This window comes from Hyaena hyaena, unplaced genomic scaffold (assembly GCF_003009895.1).
Source record: "Hyaena hyaena isolate Hyena2069 unplaced genomic scaffold, ASM300989v1 scaffold_1194, whole genome shotgun sequence".
NCBI lineage: Eukaryota > Metazoa > Chordata > Mammalia > Carnivora > Hyaenidae > Hyaena > Hyaena hyaena.
Genome location: NW_024081804.1, coordinates 97,576 through 124,869, shown reverse-complemented (window position 1 = coordinate 124,869; position 27,294 = coordinate 97,576). Strand labels below are relative to the sequence as shown.

Genomic DNA, 27,294 nt, shown 5'->3' with positions numbered 1-27,294 from the left:
GCAGGTGGAACTGGTGTGATTAGTGCTGCCGCAGTGACTCAAAACACCGAGTGGAGTGGTCGCCGGACATGCCTGACGGTTTGTTCTGAGGAGCGGCTAGCAGCGCGATGGAGCGGGCCAGGTAAGCTGTGTGGATGTCTTCCCCTAGGGACAGCCGGGGAAATACTCATTTTTGTTCGTTTAGTGTTCCAAGTTTGCCGCCGAACTTGGAATATTGTTGTGTATACTGGGAATACGGGCCCTAAAGTTCTTTGTTCTGGGGAACTGAATGAAGGTTGGAGGCTTAATTGTACCTTCCCGGATGGTGTTCTGCCCATGTCGTATTGTGCCTTAGCTGGTATATACCACTCTACTGTGTCCCATAGGGTTCTTTCTAGAGTGGCCCTTTGTCCTTGAGATCTGAGGCCATGATGGTGATTTGGGAGGGTACATTGTGATGGCCGTGGTGCAAAAGGCAGCGGAAGGTATGATGGGATACGATCAGTGGGGAGTCAACATTACCAAGGAGAGGGCAACAGGGTAGGACATCTGGTAAAAGTTACAGTGGTATCTGGGGATGGATAGCAGGGTGGCTTGACTACAATGGTGGTGGTAAGGAGGGGTCTTTGGGGTGAGGTATCCACAGTGGTGTTTTTAGCAATGGTGGCCGCCATGGTGGTGGTGGGAGGGAGCAGAGCGTGGGCTGTTCATGGTGTTGGTGGTAGTGAAGGGGTCGCCATGGAGACCATGCTGTTGGTTTGGGGGTCAGCGAGGGGGCCACTGTGGTAGTAATAACGGAGGGGATGACAGGATGACCGGCAAGGTGATTTTGGTGGCCATAGTGGGTGGGGGCAACGGGTAACCGTCATGGTGGTGTAGGGATGGGCTGTGGTGGGAAGGGGCAGCGAGGGTGGCTGCCATGAGGGAGATACAAAGAGGTCGGCACATTGAAAAGGGTGATCCACCAGGATATATTATATGTGGGGGCGGTGGAGCAGCCATGCTATTGTTGATGGAAGGGGACAGTTTGGTGGTGGGGAGGGTGGTGATGGTGGTGTGTGGGAGCTTTGGCCGAGTCACCACTATGGTTGTGGTAGAGTGAGCGCGTTATGAGGGGCGAAGGAGTGGAGGCAGTGGACAGGGAGTCTGGTGGCGGCCTGACGCAGCAACGAGTGGTCCACAATTCTTAGCTTGCTTGAGGAAGAGGGAGAAGAACATTCAGTTGTTCTCTGATCTGAGATAATCTTAAGAGTTTGCTGTTGCCCACTGCTCACCTGAAGGGATGGCTGAGGAAATGTTTGTCTATTATAATCCCTCACTTTTGTGGTTTTGGTGTAAGATTAAGAATATGGTGTACAGAGCTTGCTTTATGAATTTTGCGAGGGTCATGCAAGTTCTGGGCCGTAATACTGCAGAGACGTGTTTGCATTGATTTTCCTGCATTCAGACTAAGGTTTTCCAAAGTACACCTGGGGTCTCTCAGGGGTCTGGAGCCGCGTCACGACCATTGTGCGGCTTGGCAAAGATGGCTGCCACTGCAGATGTACAATATGCGCAGGCGCGAAGGGTAGGGGGCAGCTACCCCCTCCCCCAGTTCCGCAGTTGAGGGAGGGGTAGTTTATGCAGCTTCTGCTGGGGCAATTTCAGCGGCACCCTCCTCAAAGCGCAGTGCTAAGGGAAGGAGGCGGGCAAGAGTGCTAGCTGCCCTCTCCCTAAAGTACTGCAGTAGGGAAGGGTGAAGGATTTGGGGTGCGCAGGCGCAACAGAGAAACCGCCGTCTTTGCGCTGCAGTGGGGCGGGCACCAGAGGAAGGGGTTTGCGAAACCTCCGCCCAGCGGGGATGGCTGCCACCCCCTTAACCTGTCCGATATAATGCCTGCTCCTTCCCTGTTGTGCTGCAGTGGGTGGAGGGAAAGGAGGACAGGGATATGTTTTGCCTGTACCTTGTGGCCTCCACTTCCCCATAAGGCCACTTCCAAGGGGAGAGGGCAACAAGGCAAAGGATTGTATATTCTATGCTAGCCAGGACTGGCAGCCATGCTGTGCCCCCGCCTTTCTGTGGTGCAGTAGAAGGGAGAGATGGGAGCCTAGAGGGCAAGAAAGGCAAAGCCATCCTATGATCCACAGTGCTACTGGTGCGGGAGATTTTAAATCTTGTTTGCTGACTTTTTAGAAATGCCCACCTTATCATTTTCATAGTTTCCCTAGGTTGTATTGTGAGCAATATACTTGCTCTTAATATTCAGAGGGGATTCCGTAACCCTTTAAACAACTCTCATTCCTATAATGTTTGATTTCCACTTTCCAGATTTTATCATTGTGTCATGTTTCTTAATCTCTGGATAGTCCTTTAGTGATGCTGCTTTTATAGACAGTTTCCTTAAACCAGGCATCAGGGCTTCTCCAGGGTTCTTAGGAGCTGAGAACTGTAACTTTGTTTTGCTCAAGAACAGGGGACAACATCAGAAGAGTAGAATGGTACATGGGTGTTAGTATTGGATTAGGGAATTCTTGCCCCCGTTTGATTTTTAAAGTGGTGCTTTTGATCCATCAGTTTTGAAGTTGGAGCTACTATGAAAATTTGGTGAGAAAGTATAATTAACAAAGTAACCATTCTAGTATTCTGTATCCTACCTCTTGTGGGAGGCATTTTCAAGGATATTGGGTTTTTTTTTCAGGATTTTAATGAGCTTGCGTTCTTTTATTTTTCTTCTCTCTTTTCTTTTCTTTCTTCCTCATCTATCGCAAACAATTTGTCTGGTTATGCTGAGTTGGAATGTAATTAAGGAAAACATAAACCCAGAAGCCTTGGAAAGCTTGTTGTGGAATCTTCTTGAGTAGTTTTAAAAATAGCAGAAGTCTGGAATTTTGTTGCTTGTTTTTCTTAATTGTGTACAAAAACTGCATCAAATAATTATATTTTGATTTAACTTCTGATCATTTTGGCTATTGGCAAAATGAGCGTGTATTATCCTGGTCAGCCATTTTGTAGTTTTTCACGCAGGCTCGGGATCTCAATATGGCGGATCCCTTTGGAAAGACCTCTGAGGTTTCAAGGTCTCTGCTCTGCCCATTGAATATTTGGCTTAGTATCAGGGCTTTTTGAAAATAATTTTGAAAATGATTAGGCAGTATGAACCTTTCTGTGGTTTAAAGCAAGGAAAGAGTCCAGGGTCTGTTGTATTGCTATCTAGGGCAAAGTAATGTCTTGTTTGGGTTTATTCAGAGTTTGTTTTGTATTAACTTGATTTGCCTAGTGCATCTGTCCAGTATTTCTTTGCTGAAATACTTTCTGCATATGTGGTGATGGTACATCTTTATTTCTCCTGTTTATTCTAAATGTTCTCAGATTTGTTTTTGAAAAATTCCTCATTTAAGATGTCAAGCCCTCTTAAAATTAATCTTATTTTTTTAATAGGAGTTTATTTGACACAATGCTATATTAGTTTCAGATGTACAATATAGTGATTCAACAACTGTATATGTTGTGCTGTGTTCACAAATGTAGTTATCTGTTGAAATACAGTGCTTTTAATTAATATGATGTTTGGCTTTCTCTGACTTGTTTCACTTAGCATTAATATCCTCTACGTCCATCGTCTTGTCAAAAGTGGGAAAATTTTATTCTTTATGGCTGAGTAATATTCACTGTGTGCATATATATGCTGCATCTTCCTGATCTATTCATCTATGGGCGGATACTTAGATAGTTGCTTTCATATCCTGACTCTTATAAATAGTGCTGTAGTCAACGCAGGGTACATGTGTCTATGTGTCTTTTTGAATTAGTGCTTTTGTTTTCTTTGGGTAAATACTCAGAAGTGGAATTACTGGATCATAGGATATTTCTGTTTTTAACTTTATGATGAACTTATATACTGTTTTCCACCATGATTGCACCAGTTTATATTCTCTCCAAGAGTACATGAGTTGTTTTTTTCACATTCTTGCCCACACTTCTTGTCTTTTTGATACTAACCATTCTGAATTAAATGGTATTGTTTGCATTTTCCTGATGATAAGTGATGTTGAGCATCTTTTCATGTGTCTGTTGGCCCCTTTCTTTAAAAAAATGTCTGTTCAGTTCCTCTGCCAATTTTTAATTGGATTGTTTTATTGTATTATTATTATTATTTTTTGGTGTTGAGTTGTAGAAGTTCTTTGTATTTTTTGGATATTGACCCCTTATCAGATATTTGTAAATATCTACTGAGTAGGAATTCAGTAGGTTGTCTGTTTTGTTGACGTTGTCCTTTCCTGTGAAAAAGCTTTTTTTTAGGGTGTAAGCCCTATAGTTTTATCTTGCTTGTTTCCCTTGCCAGAGGAGAACCATATAGAAAAATGTTGCTAAAGCCAACGTCCAAGAAATTACTGCTTATGTTTTCTCTAAGGAATCTTATGGTTTCAGGTCTCACATTTAGATCTCCAATCCATTTTGAGTTTAATCTCTTTGACACTGCACTCTGCTGCTTAGCTATATATATTTAGGGAAGAATCCTTGAAGTAATCAGGGTATGAGTATTATCTCAACATGACAGGGACAATGAAATTTTTGGTCTTCAGTTTACATTAAGATTTTTTTGCTGGTCCTCTTTGCCCCTCCCTCTTTTGTGGCTCAGAGCCAGGAAGCTTGAGTAAGAGTTGTTTGTGGATGGTTAAAGTTGTCTCCTTCACTAACAATGTTGGGAAAGGAAGTGATTTATTTTGCTTTCTAGTTCCTGAATGCTGATGGCTTAGAATTTCCTTTTTGATGATTCCACAGGTTTTGGTTGAGAGGCACTGACTGAGTTTATGTGAAGGTCTGTAGACTGAGATGACCTCACTCACATTTTCTTTTTGGTTTTATTTTTCATTCTTGAAATCTTAGTAGTTGAATTTTTATTAAGATTTTTTTTAACATTTATTCATTTTTGAGAGAGATAGAGTATGAGTAGGGGAGGGGCAGAGAGAAAGGGAGACACAGAATCCAACTCAGGCTCCAGGCTCTGAGCTGTCAACACAGAGCCCAATGCAGGGCTCGAACACACAAACTTCAACATCATGATCTGAGCTAAAGTGGTATGCTTAACTGACTGTCACCCTGGTGCCCCTTTTTTTTCTTTTTTTGTAGGATATAAGGCATATTAAATATTTAACAGAATGTTTAGACTGCTGGGAAAAAACAGTGTGATCTGATCCCTTTTTCCTTTTTGGTGTACTTCCAAATTAGTATTATTATTATTTTTTAATGAAAATAATTTTGGAGCAAAAATATTAATGCGCACACAAAACTTTTTCCCTTTATTTTTATTTATTTTAAGTGAGTTCTATGCCTAACATGGGACTTGAACTCACAATCCTGAAATCAAGAGTCACATGCTTGCATACTGTACCAACTGAGCCAACTAAGCTCCCCATCTTTTTTTTTCTTAGCTTTAAATGCTTATTTTCTTAGAGCTGGTTTCTAGGTTGGGAATACGGTAGGAAGATTTTAAATTCATACACGTGTGCGTGTATACTTAGGAGAAACTTCTAATGTTATCAAAACAAAGCTGCTCATAGATGATTTTATATGTAGTTTAAAAATGGATTCGGAAAATTGAATAAATGTGTTTGCTGGTTCTTTTCTCAAATGAACTCAGATCCTTTCATACTGAGCAACTGGTATGAAGGGATAAAGGAACAAGATTTTCATTTTTAAAATTTTTTGGTAATGGAGCGTTCTCATTTGTACTATTAGGTTATCGTGATTGATGGTCTTTGACATAGAGGTTCATCATAGTTGTTTTTATTATATAATTTGAATATAACATTGTATTAAGTATATTTGTGAAGCCATGTTTCATCAGTAAATACTTAATTCATTTTTGGGACTGAGTGACATTCCAACATTTTGAATATACAGTACCACATCATATTTTGTTGATCCATTTTTTTGGTGGTTGTGCTTTGGGTTTTTTCCACTTTTTGGCTCTTATGAGTAATACTGCTAGGAACTTTCATACCCAAGTAAACGTTTTTATTTCACTCTCTCTAGGAGTGGAGTTGCTGTGTCAAATGTTAACTATATTCTTCACAATTGTAGGAAGTGCCAGAGGCTGCACCATTTCATGTTCCCACTTACAAGTTCTCCATCTCTTCCTTCACTCCTGAGGTGTGAAGTGGTGTGTTTATAGTTTGATTTGCATTTCCTTAATGACTATAGTGATATTAAGTATATTTTCTTGTGCTAATATAAATTTGTATGTCTTTGGAAAGCAGTCTGTTCTAATCTTTCAACCATTTTGAAGTGGAGTTATTTTTTTAATCAAATTACATACCTTTATCATTAAAAAATCTGATGTACATAATGTGATTTTTAAATGATTTCTATTGCTTGGTTAGAACTTTAAATTTTTTGATAAAACAACTTGGGCTCACTGGAAAGCTATTTGACTGGATTACTTTGGTTCTAACATGAATTCTAAAAATAGCAAGAGTTCAGAGAATTAGCCTTGGGCTGTTTCCTTTGAATTCTGCCTTTGAAATAATTATGTTGCATGACTTTAGTACAGTGTTTTTCCTTTTATCATTTCTGCCATAGCATTTTTAAATTGCAGTTTTAGGAGTTGTTCCTGTAGTTTCTAACATGGACTACCAGGTGCAAGATTTCATGCTCAGATCCGTTGAGCAGCCATTTGGTAAGCTGTTCTGCAAATCATAAGATGGTGGTAGCTATACTGTTTTACATATTAATGTTTTGCTGAAACATTCCTTTTATCTCTTATTTTGCAGATCTTAGGAAAGCAACATTTGCATAGGAGGTTGCTTAAGTAGAGCTTTTGCATTTTATACTTTATGCTTTATTCCATTTTACTATACAATGTCCTAATAAGATATTTTCGGACTAGTTTTGAAATCAACATTGCTATTTTTTCAGGGTTATGTAGGTATGGGTATTGAGTAGATGAGTGTATATAAATACTTTATTTTTGCTTAACTGATACCGCACCCCCCCCACTTCCTGCCCAGTTTTCTGATATTAAGGGGTTTTTAAAGGGGGGAAGTGTCTTTAGGATAGATCCTGACTGTTGGAGGATATTCTAATGTTTAAATTTTGCCTTATTTCCCCCATTTTTATTAAGATACAATTGATATACATTACTTTTTTTCTTTTTTCTTTTTTTTTTTGAGAGGGAGAGAGCGAGAATGGCGGGAGAGGCAGAAGGAAGGGGAAACAGGATCCCAAGTGCTTGGGGCTCTACTCTGACAGCAGAGAGCCTGATGTAGGTCTCCAACTCATGAACCATGAGATCATGACGGAGACGAAGTCAGATGCTTAACCAACTGAGGCACCCAGGCACCCCCACTACTGTACCTTGTTTTTGTTTGTTTGTTTTAAATATTTTATTTATTATTGAGAGAGAGACACACACACAGAGCATGAGTGGGGGAGGAGCAGAGCAAGAGAGGGACACAGAATCTGAAGCAGGCTCCAGGGTCCAAGCTTTCAGCACAGAGCCCAAAGTCAGGCTCGAACTCACAAGCCGTGAGATCATGAGATCATGACCTGAGTTGGACACTGAATCGACTGAGCCACCCAGGCACCCCTACTGTACCTTGTTTTAATTACATTACAAGCACTTTAAAATATCCATCATGTTAAATACAGCCCTAAATACAGCCTTTATTTAAGTAAGTGGTTATTTTAAAGTTGTTGAAGTCTATCAAATTTCCCTTTCTGTTTTCAGGGACCGCTTACACCTGAGACGGACTACGGAACAGCACGTACCAGAGGTGGAAGTCCAAGTCAAACGTAGGAGGACAGCCTCACTGAGCAACCAAGAGTAAGTACATTCTGAATAACCAATTTTGGTCAGAATTCTTTTTCAAATCAGGGGGCCCCTGGGTGGCTTAGATGGTTAAGCGTCCGACTTTCGCTTAGGTCATGATGTCGCGGTTCGTGGGTTCGAACCCCGCGTCGGGCTCTGTGCTGACTGCCAGCTCAGAGCCTGGAGCCTGTTTCAGTCTGTGACTCCCTCTCTCTCTGACCTTCCCCTGCTCGCGCTGTCTCTCTCTCTCTCCTAGAAATAAATAAAAAAATATTAAAAAAAAAAGAATTTTTCAAATCAAAACAAAGTATAATGCAATGAGGATGTACTGAAATGAATTTATTGGTTAGTGAAAGAAACTTAGGACTGTAATATAGAAGATATAGTAAATGGTTAATTATCCTTAACCATGTAGTACTAACTTCTGTTAAAAAATTTAGTAAAGGGCATTTTTTTAATCCCAGATGTGTATGTGGGTTATATTTCCATAAAATTCAGCATATTTCAACTTTGATATTTAAATTATACCTGTTTTATTTATATTGTGACTAAACCACACTTTGTGTTTTGCAAAATGTTCTGTGCATTTGATGGAATGCTAATTTATGTATTCATACTTTGCAATGTTTTTGGTTAGTGCATTTATCCAATTAAAAATTTGAAATATATGGGGCACCTGGGTGGCTCAGTTGGGTAAGCGTCCGACTTCTGCTCAGGTCATGATCTTGTATTTTGTGAGTCTGAGTCTTGTGTCAGGTTCTGTGCTGACAGCTCAGAGACTGGAGCCTGCTTCAGATTCTGTGTCTCCCTCTCTCTCTGCCTTTCCCTCAACCCACACTCTGTCTCTCTCAAAAATCACATCCTTTTTTAAAATTTTGAAATAGTTAGGATATTTACACGTGGATACACTTTTAACTTTAGATTTCCAAAAGTCAGATTTTAGTACAAAATATCAACATTTTTAATGACCTGATATATATTGAGCATTCATTACAACTTGTATTTTGTTATTATTATAAATCTTGACAGTATCAGTGGGTAGCATTTTTTTTTTCCTTCACCAAAGCTGTTTTATTTGGTTATTTTCCACAATTACAAGTAATAAACATACATGAGTATAGTTTTTCTTTATAAAACATAACTTTCAGATAAAATGAATTCACTTCAACTTACCAGTTCTTTCCCTTCCCTCCCTGGAGATAATCCACAGGTATGTAGATGTCTATACTTTCAGACCTTTTCCTATATATTCATGTGTATACGCACATGGTATGGAGAGGAGGGAGGCATACTTGTGATTTGTTTGCCTATATATGTAAGATTTATTGTTCTGCAACAGTATGTGTTGGGGATCTTTCTATGTGAATGCATATAAATCTACCTTATTTATTTTACAAATTTTAGACTGTAGGTGGTATAATAATTATATTCATAATTAGCTTACTTATATTTAGGCTGTTTGAATTTCTTAGTGATTATAAACAAAGATAAGGGCAGTCAATTTGAAAGCATTGATATTCATTATTTACATTTTATTTCTTCTTCAAATGTAAGACTTTTTAAAAAAATTTTTAATGCTTATTTTTGAGAGACAGAGACCAAGCATGAGTGGGTGAGGGGCAGAGAGAGGGAGACAGAGTCTGAAACAGGCTCCAGGCACTGAACTGTCAGCACAGAGCCCCATGTGGGGCTCAAACCCACGAATCGTGAGATCATGACCTGAACCAAAGGTAGACGCTCAACCAACTGAGCCAACCAGGCGCCCCGTTATTTGCACATTTTACATGGTGGAAAATTGTTTTCACTTGCACATTTTAAATTACTGGTGAGGCTAATGATTTCCCCATTTTCCCTATTTATTTTATTTATTATTCTTGAGCTTATTATTTTATTACTTTTTTATTTGGGGAATTATTTTGAAAAGAAGTATTTTGTGAATGAATATTTTATATAATTTTTCCTTTATAATAGACTTTTTGCCATTTTAATATCTCTTGTAATGTCTTTTATAACTTCAAAATTTAAAAAGTGACATTTTCTTTTTTAAATTGTTTAAAAATTATTTTTAAAGTTTATTTTTTTAAATTATTTTTTAAATATTTATTTTTGAGAGAGAGAGAGAGATCCAGAGCATGAGCAAGAGAAGGGCAGAGAGAGAGAGAGAGGGAGACACAGAATCTGAAGCAGGCTCCAGGCTTGGAGCTGTCAGCGCAGAGCCTGACATGAGGCTTCAACTCACGAACTGCGAGATCATGACCTGAGCCGAAGTCAGGTGCTTACCCAACTGAGTCACCCAGGTGCCCCTAAAGTTTATTTATTTGAGAGAGGTGGAGACAGTGCAAGTGGGATAGGATCAGAGAGAGAGAAGGAGAAAGAGAATCCCAGGTAGGCTCCATGTGCTGCCTGCACAGAACCTGATGAGGGGCTCAAACTCCCAAAACCATGAGATCATGACCTGAGCTAAAACCAGTTATACACTTAACTCGCTAAGCCACCCAGACACCCCAAGAAGTGACATTTTCCCCCAGAGAATCTAGAAGTATTTGAGATAATGGTGGAGGTATGGCGGGGAGAGTTCTTGAGGAAGGATCTTTTGTTAGTGGGTTATAGTTGCATCATATTTATTATATTTTGTTTGAGCCATTATCTTTATAGGATCAGTGTGGACCAGTATTAACAGGCAATCTCATCATTTTCTTTAAGCATTCTTTAGGTGTTATTTTTTGTCCACAGCTTTGGAAATATTTTGTTGCTTTCAAAGAAGTAACTTTATTTCTTGACTTCTTCTGTATATATTATATTTAAATACCATAGGGTGCTAAAATGGAGGAGGGGAGTTTTGAGTTAGGGAAATAGTGTAATCTCCGCAGTCACCTCTCTCTACTTGAGAGTATGTGATTATGGGGATGGGTAAGCCTGTAATATGCTCTAAGCCTGTACATATGCTCAGGATTCTCTAAGCCTGTACATATGCTCAGGATTCTCTCAGGATTGGGATATTTGATAGTTCTAGTCTGTTTATTTGAATGATAATCCATCAATATTATATACCTTTTGCCAAACTAAAAATTGTTGTGTGTACACCAGTTCTAATGGCTAATAAAGGATTGTTATTCATGTTGCATCCAAGACACAAAACAAAATTGAATAAAAACCAAAGTGTTGCAGACAGTACATCCCTCAGACCTACTATAACTTAATAGAAGCTCATTGATTTGTACTCCTAGAATTGATGGTTAGTCTTTCTTCCAATAGATCTATCAAGTAAATCAGTTTTGGATTTTGGGGCTGGTGAATGTCTTTCCTGTTTCTTGATGTATTGTAAATTTGAGAGAATTTTGATATTGGGACTGGAGAATCTTCTGGAGAGACACTTTTCTGTACCCTTTCAGATGTCTTTTTAAATTTATACCTTGCATTTCATGAAGTAAATGTTATGTGTACTTCATTTTATTTTCTCAGTTTTACCTTAGTCTTCAGTTAGGTTTCAGGTTAAACCCAAAAGAGACCCTCCAATAGGAGTTTAAAGAAGTAAAAACAAGAAAATGTTTTTTTTTCTTTTTTGGATGTAACACTTTTTAGAACCTTATTAGGTCAGAGACTTAGTTGCTGTTTGGTAATGAAAGGATTGTAACTGAGAATACCCAGATAAAGATTTAATTATCCATTGATTCAAATGGGACAGTTTAAAAGCATGGGCAGTGTAGTTTAGATCCTCAATGGAGTTAATGCAGACTTGATACAGGAAGGGTACAGTTCCTCCATAAGATTACCCTCAATTCAGATACCAGCTGCAAGCCCTAGAGTTTCTAGGTCACCTGAGCTTCTCAACAGCTAGATACAATTCAAGGTTTCCATTATTTCCTCAGGTTCTGTAATCTGTTAGAATAATTAACAGAACTCAAGAAAGCACTATACTTACTATTATGTTTACTATATGGGATACAAATCAGGATAAACCAAATGAAGAGACTCCTAGGACAAGATCTGTAATGTCTATGTCCTTAGGATGTAATACTGTCTCAGCACATCAGTGTATAGGTCACCAATCAGAAGCTCACCAGAACTTTGGGTGCCTTGTAGAGTTTTTATTAGAGTTTCAGTACTTGAGATGATTGAATAATTGGCCATATGATTGAAGTTCATCTCACTTGATGCCATCCCTTCCCAAGGGGTCAAGCTCAAAGGCCCAGCACTCTAATCACATGGTTGGTCTTTGTGCCTTGGCCAGCCCTTATCCCTGAATCATTGTTAGCATTGATTCAGGTGTGATCCAAGGGGCCCACCATGAATAATGAAGAACTCCTATCAGTTGGTAAATTCAAGGATTTAGAGGTTACTTCTCAGGAACCATGGACAAAAGTTAACCCAATTCGTTATTTGAAAACTGTGGCACCTGGGTGGCTCAATCGGTTAAGCATCTGACTTTGGCTTAGGTCATGATCTCGTGGTTCAGGAGTTCAAGCACCACATCAGGCTCTCTGCTGACAGCTCAGAGCCTAGAGCCTGCTTGCGATTCTGTGTCTCCCTCTCTCTGCCCCTCTCCCACATGCTCTGTCTCTCAAAAATAAATAAAAAACATTATTTTAAAAAAATATGTTGGGGAGGGGAAAGGGGTTGATGGGCATGGAGGAGGTCACTTGTGGGGATGAGCACTGGGTGTTATATGGAAACCAACTTGACAATAAACTATTAAAAAAAAAAGTAGAACTACCCTACAATTCAATGCCTGTACTACTGGATATTTACACAAAGGAATAAAAAATACTGATGTGAAAGGGAAAAAAAACATGTTATTTAAAAAGTATGGAAAATAGTGGAGTACTTTTGTCAAACTCATTTCCAAATCTACTATGGAATAGTTTTACATACACACACACACACACACACACACACACACATACATATGTACATAAATACACACATACTTAACGAGGGAAGATTGCTGGTGATTACTTTTTATGCTTGTCTTGTTAGCCAGTAACACTTTGTACATTTCTTCATCATTCTCAGAATCAGATTCACAAATTGATTACTGATCCATAGGGATATATTAAGGGCTTTTCTACGAAATTCTCTTCTGACTAATAGGTAGTCAGTTTACAGTTTGAGAGTCTAAACAGCCTGGGCCCTGGTAGTTCCTTGTTTCAGGTGGTTGCTCCTCAGGAGTCTGAGTATGGATGACAGTCTTAACGTCTCCTGGAAATGGCTTAGCAAATGCCTCACTCCTCTTATTAGGGATTAAAGAATTGTCTCCAGATAGGATTGGAAAGTGAGTAATGGATATGGTACTGATGGTATTTCCACAGTTTTTAAAAAATGTTTATTAAATTTTGAGAGAGAGAGAGCATAGGTGGGGAAGGGTCATAGAGAAAGGGAGACAAAGAATCTGAAGCTGTCAGCACAGAGCCCAATGCAGGGCTCAAACTCCTGAATCATGAGATCATTACCTGAGCTGAAACCAAGAGTACAACGCTCAAATGAGTAAGCTATTCAGGCACTCAAATACAGGGCTTTTTAAATCAAAATAATTCTTTTTTAATTCCTTGAGTAGTATCCTATTTATCCAAAGTGGAAAGTATCCTGTTCCTTACACATTACTGTGTACAGGGAGACTCCTGTTTCTTCTTAATATCTCTTCATAAGGTAATGGCATGCTCTGATCCTAATTGAGGATTTTTTAAAAATGTAAGGATCTCCACAATTCATTTCATATTGTTATCTATATAAGCAAATCTCTTTTCATTTATATTTATTTATATGTATTGTGCTCTTGTCATAGGTGTCAGCTCTACCCAAGGCGATCTCAGCAGCAGCAAGTACCTGTGGTGGATTTCCAGGCGGAACTGAGACAGGCATTCTTAGCGGAGACACCAAGAGGTGGTTAAAGCAGTATTGGAACATCCAGGTTAGCTGATTTTCAAGTGAAAAACCAGGGTAGAGCTGATACAGTCATGGTTAGGAATAAATAATGTGTTTGGAGGTCGCTGTAGTTATTTGGGATATGTTAAATGTTTTCCTTAAAATTTTCATATTATAAGGACATTGCAGAAAGTTTAAAAATGTGAAAGCAATTGGATCATGACATTCTTACCTTAATATTTTACTTTCCCAGTCTTGCATGCTTTTTAAGTAGTTTTATTCATATCTAAATTCTATTGATTTTCAAATTAACGTTATAAGAACAAACTTCATTATAAATGGCTGCTGAGTATCCTATGAATCAATGTTTTCTAATTACTTATTGTGAGAAACTTCATCTTTTTCCTGGTAATTTTAATAAAGCTTCAGTGGACTGCTGAGCATAATGTATCAGATAGAATTATTTCCTCAGATACGTAGATATGAAAATAAATTGAATCAGGAATATAAACCTTGAGTTCATTTTTTAAACTGTATTACAAAATGTTAGTCTTTTGCCTTGAAAACAATATGAGTGCCTGATGACGAACACTTACCTGCATTGATTGTTTTAATTACATATCATTTGTGCCTACTGAATTATAAACATACATCACATTCTTAATCAGATAAGCTAAATATTTTCCCATGCATATTTACTAACTATTCCTTTTTGTTTTCTTTTTTTCGCTTTTGTTTTCAACAGAGTATTTGAATCAGCTGACAATGTATCAGTGTATTTGATTCAGCTGACAATGTAATAAAACTATTATCCATGATTTTTTCACTGTGATGTAGATTTATTTACAGTCTGTCTTTCTATGTTTTATGTGACTTTTTTTAATTTTAAGATTTGAATACTGCAATCAAAAAGGTTTGACACACTTTTTAGAAACTAGGAGAGAAAGGGAACTTATGGATGAATTTTCTTCTAGATTTTTGTCATTTCTGTTTTAATATATTACCCCTCAATTCAAATTAATTAGGTTTGTTTATAGCTACTATTTTGACTTTTAAAGCAAAAGAGAAAAAAAAAATGTAAGTTTTCTGGAAAAATTCTCCCCTGCTGAATCCTTTACTCCGCATTTTCCAGTAATAACCTGGAATTGATTACAAGGCAGTGGAATTGATTCAGGCAACAGAATCTGATCATTGTCCCCAGCTGTTTCCAGGGTAGGGCCATTTTTAAATGACTCTGAACAATGAATTTTTTTTTTCAACCAGGAATCTTTTGGCTTCTCAGTGCATTTCATATACTTTTGTAAGTTCCTAAATATTTTATTTATTTATTTATTTATTTACTTACTTACTTACATGAGCCTCAAACTTAAAACCTCAAGATCAAGAGTCACATGCTCTATTGACTGAGCTAGCCACGCACCCCTGCTATTTAAATCCTACATTATGATTTGCAAATATAATCATGTAATTTTCTAATACTGTTTTATTCTAGTCTCAACTGATAAACAGCACTGGTTACTAAGATTATTCTAGAGCTGACCCACTCACTGTCTGTTTTTGTAAAAACAAAAATTTTATTGACACACAACCAAGTCCTTGTATTTATGTATGGTCTGTGGCTGTATTTGGAACCACAGGAGTAGACTGGAATAGTTGTAAGAGATTAAATGCAGGCAAAGCCTTAAATATTAATCCTCTTCCTTAAAAGAAAGTTGACTGGCATCTTAGAGAACCACATTCAAAGGTGAAAACATCAGGTTGGGACAATGGTTGAGTGGTGATACTATAGAATGTTGTAAAGAAAAAGGAGTTATAGGAAGGAGGGTCTATAAATGAAGTAAACATTAAGGGTAGAGAATCAAATGAATTTCTGAGATGAGGGTCAAACCTAACAATTACATCTAAAGAATAAATGTAGATGGGTAGGTTTTTAAAGATATTTTAACAATTGATATGCTTCTTTTTTTTTCCTATAAAAATCTAAAGCATCCTAGTGATAGACAAGAAAAGTGTGAAAGTAAACCAAAGATTTTAAAATGCATGTTTTAAACCTACCATAAGGTTGAATTTTCTTTCATTTTGCCCACTTTTTTAGTTGGAATCATGCTTTTAACAAATTTATTTTGTATTTATTCCATTTAAATTGTATCATTAATGTTTCCTCATTTTATCAGTCCTCATAATTGTCATTTGTGATGAATAAATGATAATTCATTCATTATTTACTTTTCCCTTGTACTTGTTTTTTTTTCTATGCTGTTATAAATATTCTATATTTTTAAATATATAGTATGGTATGTTAAATTTATTAGGATAAGAGTCCAATTGAGGACTGCAGGGTATAAATGTTAATCTGACTCTTATATGTTCTGTTCCATTGCTTTCTGACATCATCATATGCATTGTTGATTGCCATTTAGAACAATTACTACTAGTGCTAATTTCTCAGTACCAACTCTGATGTCTTTTTTTTTTAATTTGATAAATAAATAGTTCCAAAAAAGGAAAAGTGTGTGTGTGTGTGTGTGTGTGTGTGTTTAACTGGTATTGCTTTCTAGATGATTTTCCACTTATTTGTGTTATCTCCTTTTACTTGTTAAACTTTTTTGTACATTTTCTGTGAAGGGTGTGCTATTTTACCTGGTTTGAATGAGCACTAATGCATTCCTGTTATTGTATGATTTCTTACTTGCTTTATGTGATTTGGCTAGGTTCGACCATCTTTTTTTTTTTAATGTTTATTTACTTTTGAGAGACAGAGCACAGGCAGGGTAGGAGCATAGAGATTGGGAGACACAGAATCCAAAGCAGGCTCCAGGCTCTGAGCTGTCAGCACAGAGCCCAATATGAGACCCAAACCCATGAACCATGAGATCATGACCTGAGCTGAAGTTGGATGCTTCGCTGACTTAGGCACCCAGGTGCCCCAACCATCTTATCTTTTCACTTATTTTTTTTTTAAGTTTTATCATTTGAAAAGTTCCCAAAAGTTTGAGAGCTTCCCAAAAGTTTCAGAACTTCTATGAAAAATCTTAAAATTTTTGAGTCCGGGACTTGGGCTATTTGTTTGCTATGTGCCATTTGATGTAAGGAGATTTATCATAATTGCTAATTCTTCAGTGCAGTGTGATTTCACTATTCTTTTCCTTTTCATGAGGCATTTTGCTGTCATTTGTTGTGGAGATACATTTGGTCAATCTCCAAAGTAATATATCCTTTTCCTGTTACAAGAGGTCATGATTATGGTGTACTAAATTTAGGGATAAGAGATAACTTTTTCTAATTTCAAGTCTATTCATTAAGGGGAAGTCTTTCTTAGTCACTCCAGGCTGAGTTGTGAGTAGTGTATGTGTATATTTTATTTTATAATATAATAATTTTATATAATATTTTATTTTATAAAATATATATTATTTTGTATAAAGTAATTTTACATCATATTACATGTCCATATCCCCAGTTCTCTAGGTCTCCAATTCTTTTTTTTAAAGATATTTTTGGAAATCAGTATTTTTTGTTTTAGTGTTTACTTTTGAGAGAGAACACGTGCACATGAGCTGTAGAGGGGAAGAGAGAGGAGGCAACAGAGGATCCAAAGCAGGCTCTGTGCTGACAGCAGAGAATCTGATGCAGGGCTCAAACTCAAAAACTATAGACATGACCTGAGCTGATGTAGGATGCTTGACAGAGTCACCCACCCGTGTGCCCCTCCAATTCCTTAGTCTGTGACTCATCTTGAGGTGCATTTTTATGCTTGATAACTGGTTAACAAAATATAGTAGTTGTGGAAGGAGTTTGGAAACTCAAAACAGGTTAGAGGTGATGGACAGAAACAGGACTGACTGGCTTTCTCTTTATTCTTCTGCTATACAATTGTTTAAATTTGTTGGTTTCTTATAACTAAACTATAAATTAGGACTGATAGTTGTGTGTTCATTGAGGTGTCAGGTGGGACAGAACATTTCAAACTGAGGCTGATGGGAAAATTTGTATGCACAAATGTTTTTGGCATCTGAAGGTAAAAAGTTTTGTTTTGAATTTTAAATTTTTACTGGAGAGGTGACTAACTACAAATTTACCTTAAATGCACACTTGATGCTGGTTTCTATTATATTCATCTTTATATAAGATACTTTTCTGTGGTTTCATTTTTTTCCCTTAAATGAAATCTTGAAATCTAGCCCTACCATTTTTTAATTTTCTCTCTAATAATCACTGTCTTGTGGCTCAGTATTTGGTAGCATGTCCGATTGTTAATGGTAAAAGGGATATGATCCAGTAATAGTGTCTTGTTGAATGGTTAGCTTTTTTCTTTTTTTGCACCAACAGTGATCTAAAAAGCATTGTTAGAAACTTTTTACAATGTTGAAAGATCCTGACATTTTACATTTTAAAAGCAACTTTACTCATGTATAGTGTATATACCATAAAAAAATCACCTAAATTCTTGTAAATTTACTGACTGACTTTTGCAGCCATTGCCAGGAATTTTCAGGACTTTCCATTTCCAAAGTAAGATCCTTCATGTTCATTTACATATATACGTGTTTCCACCCCCAACTTCAGATTTACCACTTAATTTACTTTCTGTTTTTATGAATTTGTTTCTATTTTTTTATCTGTTTCTGTAGATGTTTTACTTTCTGTTACTACGGATTGCTGAAGATTTTAAATTTTAGTAGATATAAAAAATGAAAATAGTTAATGATTAAAAATAAAGACATATAAATATTCTTGGATTTAGACTCTGCTTTATAGATAATCCTGTCAGAATTCAGAACATCTATATTATAAACCTTAAACTACTCCTGTGAGTTTGGGTTATAAACTACATTGATTTGGGGAGGGGGTGGCATGTCAGTCTGCTAATTTGAACAGATCTTTTGGGATCATTACCTGTCAGTTTTATGTAAAACATTATGTCATATACAAAGGTTGGCTACTAGAAAAGGAGGGTCTCCTTGATGTCATTGTATCTTAGAAGACCTACATTGGGTAGATGGGAAGAAGAGGCAGGTTTATAGATATAGTCATGATGGAGAAGTATGGACAGTGTTAAGGAGGGTATAGGCAAAAAGTATTTAAGAAAATGCACAAAACGTGTGTGGCAGTTTGCATTTGGAGAACAAAGATTAGAAGATATTCTGACTAGTAGCAGGAATTTATTTTATAGACAGTTTGATACTCCACAAAGTTCTTGTAATGCATTTAACTGCCATCAAATTTTTGTAATTATAGGGAAACTTTTCTACATCTTACCTACTCTTACTGAATTCTTTCTTTCATACCATTCTGTTCTCTTTTGATCTAGTGTCATATAGAAAACTATGTCCTCAACACATATCTTTTACCTTATTATTTTGATGTTATAGTTCACAACCACTATTTTAATTATTTTATTTCCATATAGTAAAATAGATTTTATTTCCATTTCATAATCTTCTGACCCAGTATACTTTTCTGTTTGCAAAGTGTCTGTATTGAAAATACAGAACAAGTTTATTAGAAATGTCTGTATAATTAAAAGTAAAATTATATCAGATTTTGTATATGATGCTAGGCTACATTTTTTGCATAAGGCCAAATTCCCATTCAAGAGTAATATAATTTGTGTGTTTGCTTTTTAAATAAGTGTAATTAGTAGTTTGAGATTCTTTTCCAGTTTTGACTTGATTTGGTTGCCATACTCAAGCATTTTTCTTAATATTGGAAAAACGATAACACTATTTTTATGCATGTTCTTTTAATTGCTATGAAAATTGCCTATATATCCATATAATCAAGTGTTGTTTTATGTCCCATTTTTATATAGGAAGTCATAAGCAGGTGCATGATAATGCATTCGGTTCTTGGTAAAGGAATATTATTTAGAATTACTTTGAAGAGGTTTTGGCAGAGTCTTTGGGAGGCATTGAGGTTGAAAACCTTTAGGTGGCTTAGCTAAGAACCAAAAATTTTAATTAATTCAGGAGAATAATTCAGATGGCTGTGAAGCTTAATGACATGTCAAAATGTTGTAGTTGAGATATAGGTTAACTTAGGACCAGAGAATGAATGTAGGACCACTGATTTTTAGAATGGAAAATGAAAGTGATTTTTGAAACATTTAAAAATATCTGTATAATATAAAAATTTAATAAACATTGTCAATTTTAAGTGTGTAAAATGTGGAAGTTAAGGTGAAGGAATGGTGAAATTTGGTGTTCATGTGGTGGGTATGGAACATGGGAGGTGTTTTTAAATATGTGTGTTACAGTGATTTTCATGCAAAATTGTCTGCCTGTTTTTTAAACATGGTACATTGCAGTGCAGCTAGATCATGCTTTCCTCTGCAGGCTCCATCTACTGTTTGAAGCTTCTGCCCCAAGCTTGCATTGTTTGTAGGAGAACCTGCGTCATACCTTTATCTGTAGCCTTCCCTTAGGTATTAAGGATCCTGAAACCTTTCTTCGGACATTGGATTTGGTGGAACAGCAACCATGGTAAGTTGTATATTAAGGCAGAAGGGTGAAAAGCTACTGGAAGGGCCTAAAATAAAATTTGCCAGCGTGTGGGGTTTTTTTTTATTCTTGATGTTAGAAACAAGGAATCAATCTTAAAGAGTTGGTATCTCATTGTATGGAATATCACCTGAAGAAGAGCTATGTCCCTTGTCCTATTTTAGTGATAAAATGGTTTGGAAAACATCTTTTTTTAAGTTGATCTATTTATTTTGAGAGACAGAGTGAGCAGGAGGAGCAGACAGAGAGGGAGAGAGAATCCCAAGCAGGCTCTGCACTGTCAGCACAGAGCCTGACACAGGACTTGAACCCACTAACTCTGAGATCATGACCTGAAGCCGAAGTTGGACCTGAGCCACCCAGGCACCCTAGTTTGGAAAAGATTTACTAAAGAGGGATCTTCTATGTGAGAAAATACAGAAGAGAATTTTGGTCATGATTTACAATAATAAGGGACCATCCAGCAGATGGAGGATCCTTAATTAGGTTATAATAGACAAAAAGTCTACTTTGAAAATGGAGGGATTTAGGACCTTGGGCTTCGGTAAAAACACACATAATCAGTTTATAGAGAGATACAGCATCTTAATCAGTTTTTGTAGTTCTGTTAAAGTTTAGATAGTTGGGAGCATGTATTCTCAACAGGAAGGCTATCCCAAGGCATAAAAAATTGATTTTGAGAAGTGGAAAGAATATTTGATTTTACAATGGCTTGTGGTCTTCCAGAGGAAAACAGAATATACATAAAGTATTACAGCATTTTTTAAAGGTTTATTTTTGAGAGAGAGAGAGAGACAGCATGAACAGGGGAGGGTCAGAGAGAGAGGGAGATACAGAATCCGAAGACAGGCTCCAGGCTCTGACCTACCTGTTAGCATAGAGCCCAACGTGGGGCTCGAACCCACGAACCATGAGATCATGACCTGAGTTGAAGTTGGACACTTAACCGACTGAGCCACCCAGGCGCCCCAGTATTACAGCTTTTTAAAGATTCAGTGGAGGGGTGCCTTGGTGGCTTAGTCGGTTGAGTGTCCGACTTTCGCTTAGGTCATGATGTTGCGGTTCGTGGGTTCGAGCCCCGCGTCGGGCTCTGTGCTGACTGCCAGCTCCGAGCCTGGAGCCTGTTTCAGTCTGTGACTCCCTCTCTCTCTGACCCTCCCCTGCTCATGCTGTCTCTCTCTCTCTCTCCTAGAAATAAATAAAACATTTAAAAAAATAAAAAAAAATAAAGTTTCAGTGGAGTGGGTGATTTAGGATAAAATTTGTAAAATTTTAGAGAAAGAGCTCGTGTGTGCTCCACAAGTGAGAGAGGAGCAATGAGAATCTTCTTTTTTTTTTCTTTGTAGGTGTAGGGATTAGTGGCCTGGCTATTTTTTTTTTTTTACATATACTTTTTAGAGACAGAGTGAGACAGAGAGTGAGCAGGGGAGGGGCAGAGAGAGAAGGAGACAAAGAATCCGAAGCAGGCTCCAGGTTCTGAGCTGTCAGCAAAGAACCTGATATGGGGCTCGAACTCACGAACTGTGAGACCATGACCTGAGCCGAAGTAGGACACTTAACTGACTTGAGTCACCCAGGCTCCCCTAAATATTTATATTTATTTATTGAGAGAAGAAGGGGGAGTGACAGAATCCAAGCAGGCTCTGCTTAATCAGCGCAAAGCCCAATGTGGGTCTCAAACTCACATACCATGAGATCATGACGGGAGCAGGAATCTGGAGTTGGACACGTAACTAACTGAGCCACTCAGGCACCCAGAGAGAGAGAGAGAGGGAGAATTTTTTAAAAAGTTTTTATTTATTTATTTTGAGAGAGCAAATGGGGGAGGGACAGAAAGAGGGAGAGTCAGTACCAAGCAGGCTCTGCACTGTCAGTGCAGAGCCCAATGTGGGACTTAAACTCACAAACAATGAGATCATGACCTGAGCTGAAGTTGGACACTCAACCGACTGAGCCACCCAGTCACCCCATGATAAAAATATTTTTAAAAAGTGCCTTAGTAGGGTAAATGAATCCAAAACAAATTTGAGAAACACTGATCCAAGTTCTTAGAGTAGATACAGGGTTTAATATAACTAGGACAGAGGCCTTTGGGGAACTAAATAGTGGTTTGTATTTGCATTGGGTTGATGCGAGTTGGGAAGTTTTTGATGGAGGTAGCAATTTCCCACTGTTTGGCTAGGTGTCTAGGGGAAAAGAAATAGTACATAGGGTCAAGTGTTCTGAAGGAGGGTGGGATTTGGGATTAAAATTGGTAAAAGAGAGGAATCAGAATGATAGAATACTAAACGGAAACTATATTTGTGACTCTGTTGGGAAGAAATGGGATAATGGGATACTGCATAGTCATTCTGAGAAGTAGAGGGTTCCACAGAGTAAGGTTGTTCTGGATCTAAATTCGGCTCCGTATCTTGAGACTGTGAAGCTATTTTTGGAGAAAATATGGGAGGGAAGATGTGTTAAGGAAACGAAGTTTGGATTGATTTATAGCAGTGGGGAAGAAATTGCAGGGAGAGTTAATAAAGTTACCATAGACAGCTTTTCTTACTCATTTCAGACTGTGGGAAAGAGCAGCAAGATGCTGCAACACATTGACTATAGAATGCGATGTATCCTACAAGATGGCCGAATCTTCATTGGCACCTTTAAGGCTTTTGACAAGCATATGAACTTGATCCTCTGTGATTGTGATGAATTCAGGAAGATCAAGTAAGACCACTTTGGGTTTGGATAATGGAATATTGAGGGAGAGGATAATAGGAGTAAGAGATTATAGAGAGTAACTGAAGGAGGTAGGGAAGATATGGTAGGGTTAGTCTTTTGTCTAACCTCTTGGCCTCATTTCTGAAGATCAGAGACTGCCAGTTTTTTTAATGTTTGTTTATTTTTTAGAAAGACAGAGCATGAACAAGAAAGGGACAGAGAGAGAGGGAGACAGAATCTGAAGCAGGATCTAGCTGTCAACACAGAGCCGGATGTAGGCTTGAACTCATGAGATCATGAACTGAGCCGAAGTTGGATGCTTAACTGACTGAGTCACCCAGGCGCCCACAAAGTCTCCCAGTCTTGAAGTCATTGTATTTATACTGCTGTTTTAAGTTTGCAGACATAGTAATGAACTTAACTTGGAATAGAACTATACAGTATGAGCAGAGTATCAAGTTATATTTATTTTAAAAAGTTAAGAAATATTAATAGGTTAAGTTCTGTAGCATTCCTTCAGAGGAAGGAATCTTATGAATAACAATTAACTCCTAAGGGTTGAGGAGTTAGTATATGATTAGAATACTCTAGGCCAGGTTTAACATTTGTTCATCCAGCCTCTGCATGCTCCTTGTTTTGTCAACTTGGTGTCAATTCCTAACCTTCTTTGCTTATTGTATTTGTGATTTGCCCATTTAATTTCTAAAGGAATATTTTCTGTACTTATGCTTTACCATATTAGGCTACCCTCTTTGTACCTGTAACCAGGGAGCTTCCTTTCACAGAGCACTACTGAGCCTCTGCAATAAGATCATAATAATTGGTGGATCTTAGTGGCATCCAACTTCCAGAAATTCAGTTGACTTTTCATTCAGAGTATTTGAGTTGGTATTTGTAGTATCTCTGTAAATTCAAGATGACGTTGTTTCTTATCATGGGGCAGAACTTATAAGGCATCACTGTTGACTCTTGGCTTGATTTAATTTATTGCCACAGTCTATGATATACTGTTCAGAAGTTTAATTTACGCACTTCACATAGGTTTTATTACATATGAAGAAAATGGTAGGTGATGCTCACCTTCACCTGCCTGTTTCTCTCAGGCAAATTTGAATAGAATTCATAACATATGCCACTTCATGTATTCTCAGTCTCCTTTATGCACAACAAGTATGATTATTTCAGAAATTCTAAGGGTGAATATTTCAAATGTTATTTTTTGTTTGTTTAAATAATCTTAACTTTTTACTGAAAATGAAAGAAACCCTTACAATATTGATAAATGCTAAAGGTATTTGATGACAGCGGTAGGCATATTAATTTCTGTTTAACATTTCTCACTAAGTTATGGGGATAATTTCACATGGATAATGCTTTAAATTGTACATTTTTCTCTGTGATAGTAAACAGGATTGTTGAATGACATTGTGTCAGTTGCTTTTAACTATGCATGTGGATTTTTGCTGCTGACAGTTGTGATTTTGTACAAGGTTTCTTTTTTATTTTTATCTTTTTAATTTTTATGGTGTCCCATGGTTATATAAGTGGTAAGGCCAGGGATACAAAACTGTCTGTAATCCAAAGCCTGTTCTGCTTTGTTTTTCTTTAACATTTGGTATGGCCTCATTGCCAGTAGTTCCCATTTTAGTTGTCTGTCACACAGGTTTGCTGAGGTAAAAAATGATTTAAAAGATTTACTTCCTATTTTAATATGAAAACAGTTTTTTAAAGTTTTAGCCACATCATTTGCATCTGTGTTTCATAAAGAAGAGATTAGTTTTGCTGTAGTAATAACATTAAGGGAACATTCTGGAAAATTTTGATTGGAAAAGAGCTTTAACATTTACCCTTAGGTCAGTGAGTCTAGTGTTTTTGTTTTTGCCTTTGTTTTGTCATAATTTAGTAACAACATGAATATATAGGCATCAATTATTGTCATGTGTACATGTTATTAAGGCAAACTGTAAATATTTTAGCGAATGATCCCTAGCTTATTTTACTAAAATTTACTTCTGCTTTATAGGCCAAAGAATGCAAAGCAGCCAGAACGTGAAGAAAAGCGGGTTTTGGGTCTGGTGTTGCTACGTGGGGAGAACTTGGTTTCCATGACAGTGGAAGGACCACCCCCAAAAGACGTAAGGAGTTTAATGGGCAGGACAGAACATTGGTGTGGAAGGACATCATATTATTTGAGATGATGCTAAATCAAGGTACAATGAGGCACAATGAATAGTATACATTTGTAAAGTAAAATGTGCCCAACACTTAATGTCAGTTCTTACTTGTCTGTATTTGGAGATTAAGGACTTTCTGATGAATTATTCTATGGGTTGGGTACTATCTAGATAAAGTTAAGAGTGGCTTATTTGTCTGAATTCATAAATTGACAGATGTACATTTAATCTGCTGAATGCCTCCAAGGTATACTTATCTAATGCTGTGAATATAGAACCTACTATAAGCTGGGTGGTAGGAAAAATGGTGGAAAACAGTGATCTTTTAGGAATAAGATTATTGATAGCTTTGGTAAATCATTTGATTTCAAACTAATTTTTCTTGTTTCAGACTGGCATTGCTCGGGTACCTCTTGCTGGAGCTGCAGGAGGTCCTGGGGTTGGCAGGGCAGCTGGCAGAGGAGTACCAGCTGGTGTACCAATTCCCCAGGCTCCTGCTGGATTAGCGGGCCCTGTCCGAGGGGTTGGGGGCCCATCCCAACAGGTGAGGAACTAGGAGGTTTTATATTATTGAGAGAAAGTGCCTAGAGGCAGAGTAGGTTTAAAAGCCTGAGTGCAAATCTTATACTATGTAAGCAGTATATGCTAATGAGGGTGCTTAAGGACAAATACACATTAAGAGGGGAAAAGATTAAAGAAAGCCACCTTGCTAAGAGTAATACAACACTTTTGGTGAGTAAAGAGAAATATGGTTGGGTAAACCAGAATTGCGAAAATGTAAAGGGACTTAATAGATTAAAATAGGGCATGTTGGATTTAAAGGGGGAGGTTTTAGTGTGCCATGATTTTTTAAATGAAAACAATGGAAGAAGTAAAAAATTGCTATAATTATTTCATATTTAATAAGCTGTGGTATTCACCATTTATTTTGTATTTGAATAATGAGAGGATGTGCCTTACCTTTACTATATCTGACCATGCCTTCTCAGGTAATGACTCCACAGGGAAGAGGCACTGTAGCAGCTGCTGCAGTTGCTGCTACTGCTAGCATTGCTGGAGCCCCAACTCAGTACCCCCCAGGACGGGGGACCCCACCCACTCCTGTGGGCCGAGCAACACCACCTCCAGGTAGGGAATCCATAAAGAAGTAAGATAATTTCGTTCTCAGGTATATATAGGTGTTGTTCTGTGAAAAGATTGTATCATCTTTAGAAGTGATAACTAAAAATACTATAAGAAGATACTGAACAAAGAACCTCACTAGTTGCTTGGAATATATTTTCTTTTAAACAAAGGTCTTCAATGAAAAGCTTTGGAATCTTTAGTTGAGGATGGCTTGTATGATAATGGTCCAGAGAATTGTTTAACTCTCTACTTAATATCTGGGTCCATTTCTTTAAGTATTATTTTGTATTTTTTTGGTGTATTATTAGCTGAGCTAATTTATGAGGTCTTTATTTCTGCCATTTTTCTTTTCTAGGCATTATGGCTCCTCCACCTGGAATGAGACCACCCATGGGCCCACCAATTGGGCTTCCCCCTGCTCGAGGGACGCCAATAGGCATGCCCCCTCCAGGAATGAGGCCTCCTCCACCAGGAATTAGAGGTGAGTGGTTACACTTCTGCACAGTGGTGTCAGCCAGGCCCTTGAATATTTGTATGATGTTTTCCTAACGGTTCCATGGAATTTTGCTTTTTTTTCCAGGTCCACCTCCCCCCGGAATGCGTCCACCAAGACCCTAGGATACTTACTGTTGATCCTTCTTACATCACTTTTTTCCCTGCAATGTGTCTTGTGAAACTGTGTAGAGTGTTTGTGAGCCTTTGTTCCCTCTTTGCTGCATTAATATTAGCTAATAAAATGCACAGAGCAATTAAACTGCAAGGTACTGCTGTATGTTGTATATTTTTTTTGCCTATTGACTTTGTTGAGGTCAGAGTAAAGACTGGGATTTTTCTGGTCTTGAAGTTACTATGTATGGGTGAGGTGAATTCTGTTAAGCAATGCATTTAAATAATTTTCTCTTTAATTCTTAATATAAATGGTTGTGATACCTGATTAAGCTTCCTAACTTTCACTTTGTGCATTGACTGATATCAGTCAGTAACCTTGACACAAGAAAACTCTTGACCAGGGTTTACGTGACTGGGCTAAGACTTAACACATGGCCTCCTCGACTTTATTGTGCCATAGATACCTGAAGGGAAGAAGGGATGGGATGAAATGCCTTTTAAGGCCATCTATGGAAGGAATATGTGATACTAAATCAGACTTTGTTCATTAAA

The 27,294-nt window shown here is 37.5% G+C and overlaps 2 protein-coding genes across 3 annotated transcripts; both read left to right on the top strand.

Moving 5' to 3' along the window:
• Positions 1-20,053, top strand: SNURF (SNRPN upstream reading frame). Of its 2 annotated transcripts, none has more exons than XM_039222648.1 (4): positions 1-121; positions 7,689-7,784; positions 13,552-13,677; positions 19,967-20,053. In XM_039222648.1, the coding sequence occupies exons 1-3, from the start codon at positions 108-110 to the stop codon at positions 13,655-13,657; spliced, it is 216 nt and encodes a 71-aa protein (XP_039078579.1). In that variant the 5' UTR covers positions 1-107; the 3' UTR covers positions 13,658-13,677; positions 19,967-20,053. The 2 variants fall into 2 exon arrangements, with proteins under 2 accessions (XP_039078579.1, XP_039078578.1); XM_039222647.1 differs by lacking the exon at positions 19,967-20,053 and adding an exon at positions 14,377-14,457.
• On the top strand, positions 20,024-26,893 carry SNRPN (small nuclear ribonucleoprotein polypeptide N). Its single transcript, XM_039222646.1, has 7 exons — positions 20,024-20,113; positions 22,689-22,840; positions 24,858-24,969; positions 25,400-25,552; positions 25,998-26,136; positions 26,489-26,614; positions 26,714-26,893. Exons 1-7 carry the CDS (start codon positions 20,111-20,113, stop codon positions 26,749-26,751), a joined length of 723 nt encoding a protein of 240 aa, XP_039078577.1. The 5' UTR covers positions 20,024-20,110; the 3' UTR covers positions 26,752-26,893.
• The last annotated feature ends 401 nt before the right edge of the window (positions 26,894-27,294 follow it).

Excerpts from the sequence above, each read along its gene's own strand:
- SNURF (XM_039222648.1), top strand. Across the intron at positions 7,785-13,551 it reads GCCTCACTGAGCAACCAAGA|GTGTCAGCTCTACCCAAGGC; the intron begins GTAAGTACATTC and ends CTCTTGTCATAG.
- SNRPN (XM_039222646.1), top strand. Across the intron at positions 25,553-25,997 it reads TTGGGGGCCCATCCCAACAG|GTAATGACTCCACAGGGAAG; the intron begins GTGAGGAACTAG and ends ATGCCTTCTCAG. Across the intron at positions 26,137-26,488 it reads CCGAGCAACACCACCTCCAG|GCATTATGGCTCCTCCACCT; the intron begins GTAGGGAATCCA and ends TTTCTTTTCTAG.